A 12,772-nucleotide genomic window follows, 5' to 3' on the forward strand; every position below is an offset into this window, starting at 1 on the left:
AGATGAATGTGAAAGTGATTTCTTTTAAATTCTAATTTACCATTACATCTCATAACTATATAACAACTACATACTACCAATTGGTACCCACAAAACACTTTGCAGCTACTTACCACCAGAGTTCATAGTTCTACACTCCCTGAAGAGATGTTATGGCCGCAGAACCTATATAGCATTTTCTTCACATATTTGCTTATGATGAGCTTAGTGTTGACAATTAGTATGTAGGATGTTAGTATATCCATGCAGATATAAATGATTAAGCTTAATGTCCCACTTTATTCACCCTATAGTACTTATTTAAACAGCATTTTTTCATTTCAAAACAACAAAATGTGTATGGTCATTCAAATACATTGCTTAAAATACTGTGAACAACCTTTATTAATGTTTCAGTTGCCTTAAGTTCAAGATTACATCACTGTTTATATGATATTGGCTGTTTCTGTGCTTTTCATGCAAATATAAGGCGTATATAGGGGAAAATAAGAAAATGTTCAAAAAATATGAAAAGCTGCTCCTATAGAAAGGCTCTCATATTTTAATTTACTTATATTGACCATATAGACAATTTAGGATAGGTAAGGTTTGCCCACTGAGACGGTACTGATATCTGGTCTGGACCATTGACTAAATTACAAAATCCTAAAGATTAGAGACAAAATTAGTAACCTCCTGCCCTTAACTGGTGCAGATGTATCTTTGGAAAGTGCTCAAAAACTGATGTTTACCTTGACTGTTTTTCTCCAATTGACCTTCCTGAGCTAAATTCTCTGATATCTTCGTCTAAACCAGAGGTCACTAACTGGCGGACCGTGGTCCGGGTCCAGACCCAGAAGCTGTCCCATACGGACCCAGACCTACAGCCAAAACAGAAGGATTATGATTCAAAACCTGACGGGGCGCTTCTATTTTAAGGGGCGCAGCTTTTGTAGTCTTTACGGTAGTGGTTTAGTGGATGAAACGTACAGACCAATTACATGCAAGTTAAGCCATCCCACGTGATACTACTCAGCCAATCAAGTCTGTGCATTCCAGGCAGTAAACACTGTGAATTTACAGCGCTGACAGAGAAAGACGGAGACAAACGGAGAAAGAGAGAAATCGAGACTACTGTGCCGGAGAATGTTGAGAAAAAGACGGAGAAAGGGAGAGATAGAGACTACTGCGCTTGAGACAAGCTAGAGCTCAATTCTCTCACTGAGCAAAAAAAGTGGGAGAGTTGAATATAAGAGGGGAAGAAAATGAACCTCTACAACTGTTCAATTGTAAAAATGTGTTGAGATTTATTATCTGCAAAATTGGTTGAGACTGTTGAGTCGAGATGTTAAACAGAAAAGGGGGAATTCAAACTTTTCCTTCCTTTATTTTATTTTTCTGAAGTTAAGCACTTTATTTGAACATGTACAATTTTCACATTTTATTTATTTGCTCTTATTTTGAAATGCAGCCCTACTTTTATTTAGTAAATGAGAGAACATTATACATATTGGCAGTCATACATATATGTTCAGTTCTGTGTTACATGACAATAAAAATTGTCAAAAGGTTTTTGAATTGTAATGAATTCATTTGATTTGACTGGGGTATTTATTACATGCAGATGTGGATACAACTAATAGGCTACTCATATATATATCACACTAAATAGTTAGCCATCATGATCTTCTGGACCTTTACTTCAAGAAATTTTCTCGCACTGGACCTCTTTAAATTTTACTTGAATACCCCTGGTCTAAACCATCAACGTGTCTTTTAGACCCAATTCCAACCAAGCTTCTTAAGGAAGTCTTTCCCTCAATTAGCACTTCTTTACTAGATATGATCAATATGTCTTTATCGACCACAGTCTTTTAAACAAGCTGTAATTAAGCCACTTCTTAAAAAGCTTACTCTAGATTCAGTCACCTTAGCTAACTATAGACCTATATCTTACCTTCCTTTTATCTCAAAGATCCTTGAGAAGGCAGTCGCTAATCAATTATGTGACTTTCTACATAACAACAGTTTATTTGAGGACTTTCAGTCAGGATTTAGAGTCCACCATAGCACTCAGACAGCACTCAGACAGCACTTGTGCGCGTTTCAAATGATCTACTTATTGCTTCAGACAGAGGACTTCTCTCTGTACTCGTCCTGTTAGATCTTAGTGCCGCTTTCGACACGATAGACCATCACATCCTGTTACAGAGACTAGAACATTTAATTGGCATTACAGGATCTGCATTGAGTTGGTTTAAATCTCATTTATCAGATCGATCTCAGTTTGTTAATGTTCATGATGTGTCCTCTATGCACACCAAAGTTAGTCATGGAGTTCCACAAGGTTCTGTGCTCAGACCAATTCTTTTTACTTTATATATGCTTCCTCTGGGTAATATCATGAGGAAACACTCCATTAATTTTCATTGTTCTATGCAGATGGTACTCAGTTATACTTATCAATGAAGCCAGACGAAACCAATCAGCTATCTAAACTAGAAGCATGCCTTAAGGACATAATCTTGGACAAGATCTGGATGACTAGAAACTTTCTGCTACTTAATTCAGACAAAACTGAAGTTATTGTGCCTGGCCCCAAACACCTCAGAGATTCTTTCTCTAATGATATACAGTGGGGCAAAAAAGTATTTAGTCAGCCACCAATTGTGCAAGTTCTCCCACTTAAAAAGATGAGAGAGGCCTGTAATTTTCATCATAGGTATACCTCAACTATGAGAGACAAAATGAGAAAAAAAAAATCCAGAAAATCACATTGTCTGATTTTTAAAGAATTTATTTGCAAATTATGGTGGAAAATAAGTATTTGGTCAATAACAAAAGTTCATCTCAATACTTTGTTATATACCCTTTGTTGGCAATGACAGAGGTCAAACGTTTTCTGTAAGTCTTCACAAGGTTTTCACACACTGTTGCTGGTATTTTGGCCCATTCCTCCATGCAGATCTCCTCTAGAGCAGTGATGTTTTGGGCCTGTCGCTGGGCAACACGGACTTTCAAGATTTTCTATGGGGTTGAGATCTGGAGACTGGCTAGGCCACTCCAAGACCTTGAAATGCTTCTTACGAAGCCACTCCTTCGTTGCCGGGGCGGTGTGTTTGGGATCATTGTCATGCTGAAAGACCCAGCCACGTTTCATCTTCAATGCCCTTGCTGATGGAAGGAGGTTTTCACTCAAAATCTCACGATACATGGCCCCATTCATTCTTTCCTTTACACGGATCAGTCGTCCTGGTCCCCTTGCAGAAAAACAGCCCCAAAGCATGATGTTTCCACCCCCATGCTTCACAGTAGGTATGGTGTTCTTTGGATGCAACTCGGCATTCTTTCTCCTCCAAACACGACGAGTTGAGTTTTTACCAAAAAGTTCTATTTTGGTTTTCATCTGACCACATGACATTCTCCCAATCCTCTTCTGGATCATCCAAATGCTCTCTAGCAAACTTCAGACGGGCCTGGACATGTACTGGCTTTAGCAGGGGGACACGTCTGGCACTGCAGGATTTGAGTCCCTGGCGGCGTAGTGTGTTACTGATGGTAGCCTTTGTTACTTTGGTCCCAGCTCTCTGCAGGTCATTCACTAGGTCCCCCCGTGTGGTTCTGGGATTTTTGTTCACCGTTCTTGTGATCATTTTGACCCCACGGGGTGAGATCTTGCGTGGAGCTCCAGATTGAGGGAGATTATCAGTGGTCTTGTATGTCTTCCATTTTCTAATAATTGCTCCCACAGTTGATTTCTTCACACCAAGCTGCTTACCTATTGCAGATTCAGTCTTCCCAGCCTGGTGCAGGTCTACAATTTTGTTTCTGGTGTCTTTGACAGCTCTTTGGTCTTGGCCATAGTGGAGTTTGGAGTGTGGCTGTTTGAGGTTGTGGACAGGTGTCTTTTATACTGATAACGAGTTCAAACAGGTGCCATTAATACAGGTAACGAGTTGAGGACAGAGGAGCCTCTTAAAGAAGAAGTTACAGGTCTGTGAGAGCCAGAAATCTTGCTTGTTTGTAGGTGACCAAATACTTATTTTACCGAGGAATTTACCAATTAATTCATTAAAAATCCTACAATGTGATTTCCTGGATTCTTTCCCCCCATTCTGTCTCTCATAGTTGAAGTGTACCTATGATGAAAATTACAGGCATCTCTCATCTTTTTAAGTGGGAGAACTTGCACAATTGGTGGCTGACTAAATACTTTTTTGCCCCACTGTAGCTTCCCTAGATGACATCAGCCTGGAATCCAGCACTACTGTTAGGAATCTGGGAGTTCTATTTGATCAGGATATGTCCTTCATCTCCCATATAAAACAAATATCAAGGACAGCCTTCTTTCACATTCGCAACATAGCAAAAATCAGACACATCTTGTCTCAAAACGATGCAGAAAAACTAGTCCATGCATTCGTTACTTCCAGGCTGTATTATTGTTAATCGTTACTATCAGGCTGCCCTAATAAGTCACTAAAAACTCTTCAGCTGGTACAGAATGCTGCAGCACGTGGTCTGACAAGAACTAGGAAGAGAGATCACATCTCTTCTATATAAGCCTCTCTGCACTGGCTTCCTGTAAAATCTAGAATGTGCCGAATGTTGCTATGGTCCTTTATGGTGATTCATGTTGGGTCGCTCTCTAAATAACATAACAAAGAGTACGGTCTAGACCTGCTTTTTTTGTAAAGTGTCTCGAGATAACTTTGGTTTTGATTTGGCGCAATACAAATAAAATTTGATTGATTGATGATTGATGTCATCACTCACTTTGTTGAGTTCAGAATATTGATGACACTTGGAGTAAAGAACCTCTTAATAGTTAGTTAAGTAGTCAGTTCATCCTTAACAAGAATCCATTGAAAGTTTCATGTAATATATTAAGTACATTTTTTTAATTAATTTTTAAATATGAGGAAATAATTAGTTATGCTGCAAGGTATTTGAGCAGACTTCACCTTTTAATTAATTTTCAAATATGAGGAAACTAAGACTTATGACAGTGATCGTCAACTGGCGGCCCGCGGGTCACATCCGGCCTGCCAAAGCTTCCCATATGGCCCACAAAATAATACCTGGGTTTCCGTTATCCGGTAATTGCCGTTTTGCCGAAACATGACAATATATTTTCAACAAAAAAAATATCACTGATTAGTGATAACTCCGTCCCCTCAGCACTTCAGGAATATGCTAAACCAGCCATCAGTGTCAGCAGCACCAGCCACAGCTCCTCTCTTTGATGCCACAAGCGCACAAGATGCCAGCATTCCGCGGCTATAGAGGCTTTATATGTATATAGAGGCTATAGAGGATGTATAACAAACTGCACTCCCACAGAGAGAGAGAGAGAGAGTGCATGCTGACAGCATGGATGCAGCGAAGAAAGTGGTCATATGAGAATGAGACATGTTCCGTTTTAGCCTATAAATTTCAGTGAAGTTATTTAAGCAGAGTGCAACAGCTGGGCGTACTCCTGGTGCACTCCATATAAATTCCAATCAAGAAGTCGGTCATAAATGGTAAATGGACTGTACTTATACAGCTTTTCTAGTCTTTGCGACCACTCAAAGCTGCTTTTACACTACACCCATTCACACACACATTTATACACTGATGGCAGAGGCTGCAACGTTAAGTGCCTAACTGTCAATCAGATATCACATTCATACCCGTTGGCTATGCCACCGGGAGCAATTTGGGGTTCTTGCCCAGGGACCCTTCGACATGTAGCCTGAGGGAGCTGGGGATCGAGCCTCCGACCTTCCGATTGAAAGACGACCGACTCTACCGCTGAGCCACAGCCGCCCCATAGCTATGTCAGACGTAAGAGATAAGTCCAATTTTTACACCCAGCTGGTGCACTTGGCTCCTGTGAACTGTAAACGGGAGTCCTTGTTTACAGTGACAGACAGAGTGATGGCTGTCTCATGCACGACTCCTCCGCAGGTTTAAAGTGCAACATTAGGTGTATCATATATTCATTTTTGGACAAAATTATAGAAGGGACAATTGACTCAGTTCCATACCCATTTCTACACCCTTGATATAGCCTGCCTATCAATTGTTTTTAAGCTAAATAAATGCAGATAATATTTGACCCTAATTTCAGCCATTTGTCCGGAACATTGAAAACTTCCAGGACACAAGGACTGGCACAGATTTATTTCTAACGGAAACTCTGCTAATTAAACCTAAATATTATTTTTTTGATTTTTTTGAGCGTCTGGCCCCCACAGTGTCTGCTTAGAAAAAATCTGGCCCTTGGACAAATCTAGTTGATGACCCCTGATTTATCTTATTTGAGCTGACTTTCCCTTTAAATTTCTCACAAACTGTACAATAAAACCACATCAACATTTTTATTGTTATTTTAATGATATTGAATTTAATATAAGGTGCAACATAATGTCGTTGTCACTTCACTGGCGTGTTTCCTGAAATGTTGGTGTGTTTTGTGATTTGCTGTAGTGTTTTGTGAAAGGCTGGTGTGTTTTGTAATTTGCTGGTGTGTTTTGCACTCCAGGGCCACCATAAGAAAGCCCCAACACATGCAGCTGAAAATATGTATATGACAACACATATGTTGTGACATTATTGCAATGCAGCACCACTATAATATTCCAGTTGAAGATTATACTGTATAATTTTGCTTGATGTAGCCTTTGTTTTTTCCGAGTCTCACAGAAGGACAACCACAATACCTCAGCCCAATTTTTTGAATGCAAGCTCTGTGCTGGCCTGGATTGGAGCAGCTTTAGGCGCACTCAGTCTTAAATTATGTTTTACCTTCACAGCCCTGGTGTTCCACTCTTACAGACCCGTCCTTTTGTATCCGAATACTTCCCGGTCCAGATATTCTCCTCATAGCTGTGTCTGATGATGCTTCGGCAGCGGCGGAGGAGTTCCTCCTGCCCCTGTGTCCATTCGCCAGTGTTTTGCAGCACTGGTAACACATCGCCCAAGCCTGTTCCTCATTGATGGGCTGATTATAAAGCCTCAGTACCTCCTCCAAAGAGAGACATTCCGCTCCAGCGTCCTCCGCTGAATTCATCGTGTTTTGCTGCTGCTGCTTATCTCGTTGAGCCGCTGCAAAATCATCCTTCAGCCCTCCGTAGTTCCCGCATCGCTGCTCGGCCATTCTTTCATTATCTCAGCACAGCAGGCCCGATGACGAGAACAGGTCCAGGCCGAAATGCGATTGGGAACAAGAATCTGGAGGCATTGATACGTCCCTCCTGCTGCAAGGGGTCGCCCCGCCCGCCTCGTTTAGTGTTCGCTACCAGCAGTCATAAGACGACGCATCAAGGTAGTGTGACTACAGTGTTCACAGTGTGTGTGTCTCACATCACAATCCAGCACGCAAGGCTCAGCCTGTCATCACATGATCAGTCTCTCTCTCTCTCTCTCTCTCTCTCAATTTTCTATTTCAATTTAATAAGCTTTATTGACGTGAATGTAACAATTACAATATTGCCAAAGCATCACGTTATACGAATATCTTCGTAATAAGGACAGCAATAATCAATATAATAATAATCAATAAAATAAAACAATAATCAAGTAAATGTGAAAGAAATGCATTGCTTATTTATTTATCATAAATAAATGGACAGGGGCGGATCCAGAGGGATGGCCTGGGCCCCCCTTGAAATCTTAAAAAAAATCCTAAACTATGATTATCTATTTGCCTTGTCAGAGGCGAGCTTATGTTAAAATCAGGCTGTTATGTTAAAATTTTAGATGTGCTAGAGTTTCAATTATTGTGAAGTGTCTGCTGATTTGACTATCCCCTCTATTTACTCGATGTTTCCATGACATGTTAGTTTAAAGGTTACTTATCATGCTACTTTCAGCTGTTTTAAAACACGTCCAATGGGTTTTAAAACAAGGTTATGAATTCTGTTCCAAAAAAACACACACATCCAGGCTCTGAGAGACCTCTCTGTCCTCCTAGTGTCTGCCTGCATTCACTCTGCACTGTTTTGAGTGGGCGGGGATAATATGTTAATGAGGCACTGCTCCTATTGGTTGCCTGATTGGGTCTGGGGGGAGGTTGCAAATGCAGAACACAACAAACAAGGCGACCACTCCAGGGATCCGTTTCACAAAGCAGGTTCAACAAACTCTGAGTCTAACCCTGAACTCTGAGTTGATCTACTCTGAGATAGGAAACTCTGAGTTTTCGGTTCCAGAACAGCTGATCAGAGTTAGTTCAATCAACTCTGAGAGTTAAGTGCGTGCACGCTGACTATAAAAAGCCAGCATTAATGGAGCCCCGATACCACGATTCACCATGGCAACAGTATACAAAAAGAGGTCCTCCTACGTCACACCAATGGAGCTGGAAATCCTCATGCAGACGTTCAGCGAATACGAGCATGTTTTAAGAAAAATAAAGTAACACGGCTGCAGCTGCAAAAGAGAGAGAAGCGGCGTGAGAAGAAACTGCTGTAAATCTGCAAGTTTGAACTGGTCTATTTATTGAATACTTAATCACGACCGGAAGCTAAAATTTATATTAATTTAGGAGCAATCCAGCGGGAGAAAAACGTACATGGAAGCACTTCAATCATATTTTAAATATTAAACTAATGAAACATCATTCAGTGGCTGTTTTAATGTGCATTAGCTTTATCCCTTACATGATGCTGACTTCACATACTTTATAATTCATGTTGATTAAACTGAATTATGTTAGTTTAAAAAAAACAAAAACAATAATTTACGGGGCTGAATGAATGAGGAAGTCGAATGAGGGTTTTATATTCTAGAGGGAGGAGACAGAGCGAAACTCTGAGTTTCCTGAAGAAAACCTGCTCGCGACCAGGTTAGGTTCACAGACTCAGTTACCATAGTAACCAACTCAGAGTTAAAATTACCTCTCTTTCTGAAACAGCAAACCCATGGTTTCCGTCATTTCAGAGTTAACAAACTCAGGGTTTTCACTTAACCCGCTTTCTGAAACGGACCCCTGGAGAACCACTCGCCGGAGGAAATCTACTAAGACCGTACATGTGTGATCCCGAATCTGATCCCAAACAGGAGGAGACAGCTGTTGAAGTGTTGCAGCGATGGTTACGGCAGGATGTCAATGAGTGGTCGGTTGAAATTTCAATGTGTTGTTCGTAATATCTCGCCTTGTGTGTGTATGTGGTTGCCTCGGCTATATTAGTGGCTAGCGAAAAGGACAAAGTTATCCCGTCAAAATGACTTTGTGTTACCTGCTGTCCACACTTTGTCAGTGTGTGTTTTTTGTCACTATACAAGGCATTTGTTTGGTTTATTTTATTTTGTAACCTGAGGATCACCGATGCCCAAGAGCTTGACTCTAGCTTTGTGTGGGCTACTTTGACATTACTGTAATGTTATTCCATGAAATATCTTACAATAGTCGTTATATTGGCCAGCGATAAAAAACAAATCCACACAGAGAATTTTCAACGTTCGTTGTAAATTGAAGAAACAATCTTTAGGGGATACAAGTATGCCTGTCGTCACTCATGCCAGTGTTTTTCAGCCGTAGCTAAACAGTTTGATATCTAACATAAATAATAATGTGCTCATGTGGCCTACTACTCATCCCCCTAGTACATAATGTGACCAACTTTGGATTTGACACCATCATTGTTTATGTTCTTCATTATTTCCTACAGTAGCCGACTCCTATCTCAGTTGTCATTTTTCAACAGGTGGTTACAAGAAAACGTGTGCTGCTTAGATGGATTTGCCAGTATAATGTTGTTACAGTTTGCAAAAGTCACTTAATAACCCCTTTTCATTAATTTACAAGTTACAAAAAGAATAAATTAGCTGCAGAACCCACCCACCTGCATGATTGATCATCCAGGTCTGGAGCCTGTTTGAACATTTTCGCTCTACAGAATGAAAAGAACATATAGAGCTGACTATAGAGACTAAGTATCTCTTCTGCATTCAATGTTTTGATTTGCCAAATAATGATATTGCCAATTGCCAATTTCTGTAATATTGTACATGTCAATAAATGTGAGTAAAATAAACATGTTATGTTATTACACTATGTAGGAAAAAGTACATAGTGTCAAGTCTTTTGGTGACAGGTGCATCGGACAAAACCCAGAGGCAGTCACTGAAAAAGAAATAGCATGTAATTCCACACACTGTACAATAATATGAATCAATCATTCAAATTGTTTTTGTATAGCGCCAAATCACAACCAAAGTTATCTGAAGACACTTTACAAAAAGAGCAGGTCTAGACCGTACTTATTATGTTTTTTAGACCCAACATAAATTCACCATGAGTAGCACTTAGCAACATTTGGCCCATTGGCAAGGAAAAACTTCCTCTTAAGAGGCAGAAACCTCAAGCAGAACCAGACTCATGTTGAACAGCCATCTGGCTCAACTGGATGAGCCGAAAAGTGGGATAGAAGGAGATGCAGGATAGAGACAGACAGAGAGAGAGCAGCAACGACAACATATGTTCTTGTTACATCATCATCAACAACAACAACAACAACAACAACAACAACAACAACAACAACAGATAATACATACTTATGGTTACAATGCAAATAATAATGGTACAAAAGTGTAAAAATTTGCAAGAGCAGCATAGTCATGATAAAAGGCTGATAATAAAAAATAGCAAGAACAGCATAGCAACGATAAAGGCTGATAATAGTAATTGTAACAGTTGAATTCAACAGGTGTATTGTTAGAATTAGCAACAATAATAATGATACTATGGGGAAGACTGATAGTAATAGTTGTTGCAGTCTGAGTCAAGCAGGTCTACAGCAGCAGGTGGTCTGCAGCAGCGATCCCCGGGAACCTACGAGACAGGGGAGCTCAAGAACACAGGGAAAGATATATGGTTAGTAACGTTAAAGAGACAGGAAGATACATAGTTAATCAGATGCATTAATATAACATGTAAATGCAAAGAGAGAGAGACAGAGAGAGAGAGAAGCTTGGTATGTCAGATCCCCCCAACAGTCTAAACCTATAGCAGCATAACTATGGGCTGGTCCAAGCCTGAGCCAGCCCTAACTATAAGCTTTATCAAAGAGGAAAGTTTTAAGCCTACTCTTAAAAGAAGACAGAGTGTTTGCCTCCCGGACACTGACTGGTAGATTATTCCAGAGGAGGGGGTCCTGATAATTGAAGGCTCTACCTCCCTCCCACACTACTCTTAGAGACTTCAGGTACCACAAGCAGGCCTGCATCCTGGGAGCGCAATGTTCTAGAGGGGTAATATGGCACTATGAGCTCTTTAAGATATGATGGTGCCTGACCATTAAGAGCTTTTTAAGGAGAGGCTTAATTACAGCTGGTTTAAAATACTGTGGTACATAGCCAGTCGATAAAGACATATTGATCATATCTAGTAAAGAAGTGCTAATTGAGGGAAAGACTTCCTTAAGAAGCTTGGTTGGAATCAAATCTAAAAGACAGGTTGATGGTTTAGATGAAGAGATCAGAGAATTTAGCTCAGGAAGGTCAATCAGAGAAAAACAGTCAAGGTAAACATCAGGTTTTTGAGCAGTTTCCAAAGATAAATCTGCACCAGTTAAGGTAAATGGACTTATATAGCGCTTTTCTAGTCTTTGCAACCACTCAAAGCTGCTTTTACACTACATATCACTACATATACTTTGGGGTTCAGTGTCTTGCCCAAGGACACTTCGACATGTAGCCTGAGGGAGCTGGGGATCGAAACTCCGACCTTTTGATTGAAAGCAACCGACTCTACCACTGAGCCACAGCTGCCCCTAAGGGAAAGTGGTTTCAAATTTTGTCTCTAATCTTCAGGATTTTGTCATTAAAGAAGCTCAAGAAATCATCACTGCTCAGGGCTATAGGAATACATGGCTCAATGGAGCTCTGACTATCTGTCAGCCTGGCTACACTGCTGAAGAGGTAGCTGAGACTGTTTTTACTTTCTTCTATAAGGGAGGAGTAATAGACACCTCGAGCACACTTTAGGGCCTTCCTGTATTTATTAAGACTATTTTGCCAGAGTAAACTTGATTCTTCTGTTTTGGTGGATCACCACATACTACAACCCTATCAGACAAACATCTTGTGAATACATTTTTGTTAACTGGAGAGTAGTCAGTTAATAGGACATCAAATGTTACTAAATAGTGATCTGATAAAAGGGGATTTTGTGGAAAGACACTTAAGTTTTCGGTTTCAAGGCCATAAGCTAGAACAAGGTCGAGGGTGTGGTTAAAGTGGTGAGTAGGCTGGTTTACACTTTGAGTGAAGCCAATAGTGAGTCCAATAGAGACATACATGCCACACTAAGACTATCATTATCAATATCTACATGAATATTGAAGTCACCTACAATAATTATTTCATCTGTACTCAGGACTAAATCTGATAAAAACTCTGACTCTATGGGCCAGGAGGGCGGTATACTATCACAAATAAAACAGGCTGTAAAGAAACTGGCTGTGAAAAACTCAGAACAAGGCTTTCAAAAGAGCAAAAACTAAGTTTTGGTCGAGGGCTGAAGGGTTGAAGACTAGAACTGAAAATAGCTGCCACTCCACCACCTCGACCACTGTCTCGAGGAATATGAGTATTAAGATGACTGGGAGGAGTGGATTCATTTAAGCTTAATAATCCTCCTGACACAGCCAAGTGTCAGTTAAAGAGAGTAAATCAATATGATAATCTGATATCAGATCATTTACTAATAGTGCTTTAGATGATAAGGATCTGATATTTAACAGACCACATTTAATTCTCACACTTTTTGGCACAACTGCAGTTGTTATTTTAATTTTAATTA

General features: G+C 40.2%; 1 protein-coding gene across 1 annotated transcript in view; it reads right to left on the reverse strand.

The window, feature by feature from the left end:
- LOC138584359 (protein spire homolog 1-like) overlaps positions 1-7,036 on the reverse strand; it is a 142,766-nt gene extending 135,730 nt beyond the window's left edge. The window contains exon 1 of the mRNA XM_069656568.1: positions 6,772-7,036. Coding sequence (XP_069512669.1) covers positions 6,772-7,036 — 265 coding nt within the window. The remainder of the gene's footprint in view (positions 1-6,771) is intronic.
- Between the last annotated feature and the right edge of the window lie 5,736 nt (positions 7,037-12,772).

This window comes from Semicossyphus pulcher, unplaced genomic scaffold (assembly GCF_022749685.1).
Source record: "Semicossyphus pulcher isolate SPU_LCO1_2020_fin unplaced genomic scaffold, fSemPul1.0.p SCAF_9, whole genome shotgun sequence".
Classification (NCBI taxonomy): domain Eukaryota; kingdom Metazoa; phylum Chordata; class Actinopteri; order Labriformes; family Labridae; genus Semicossyphus; species Semicossyphus pulcher.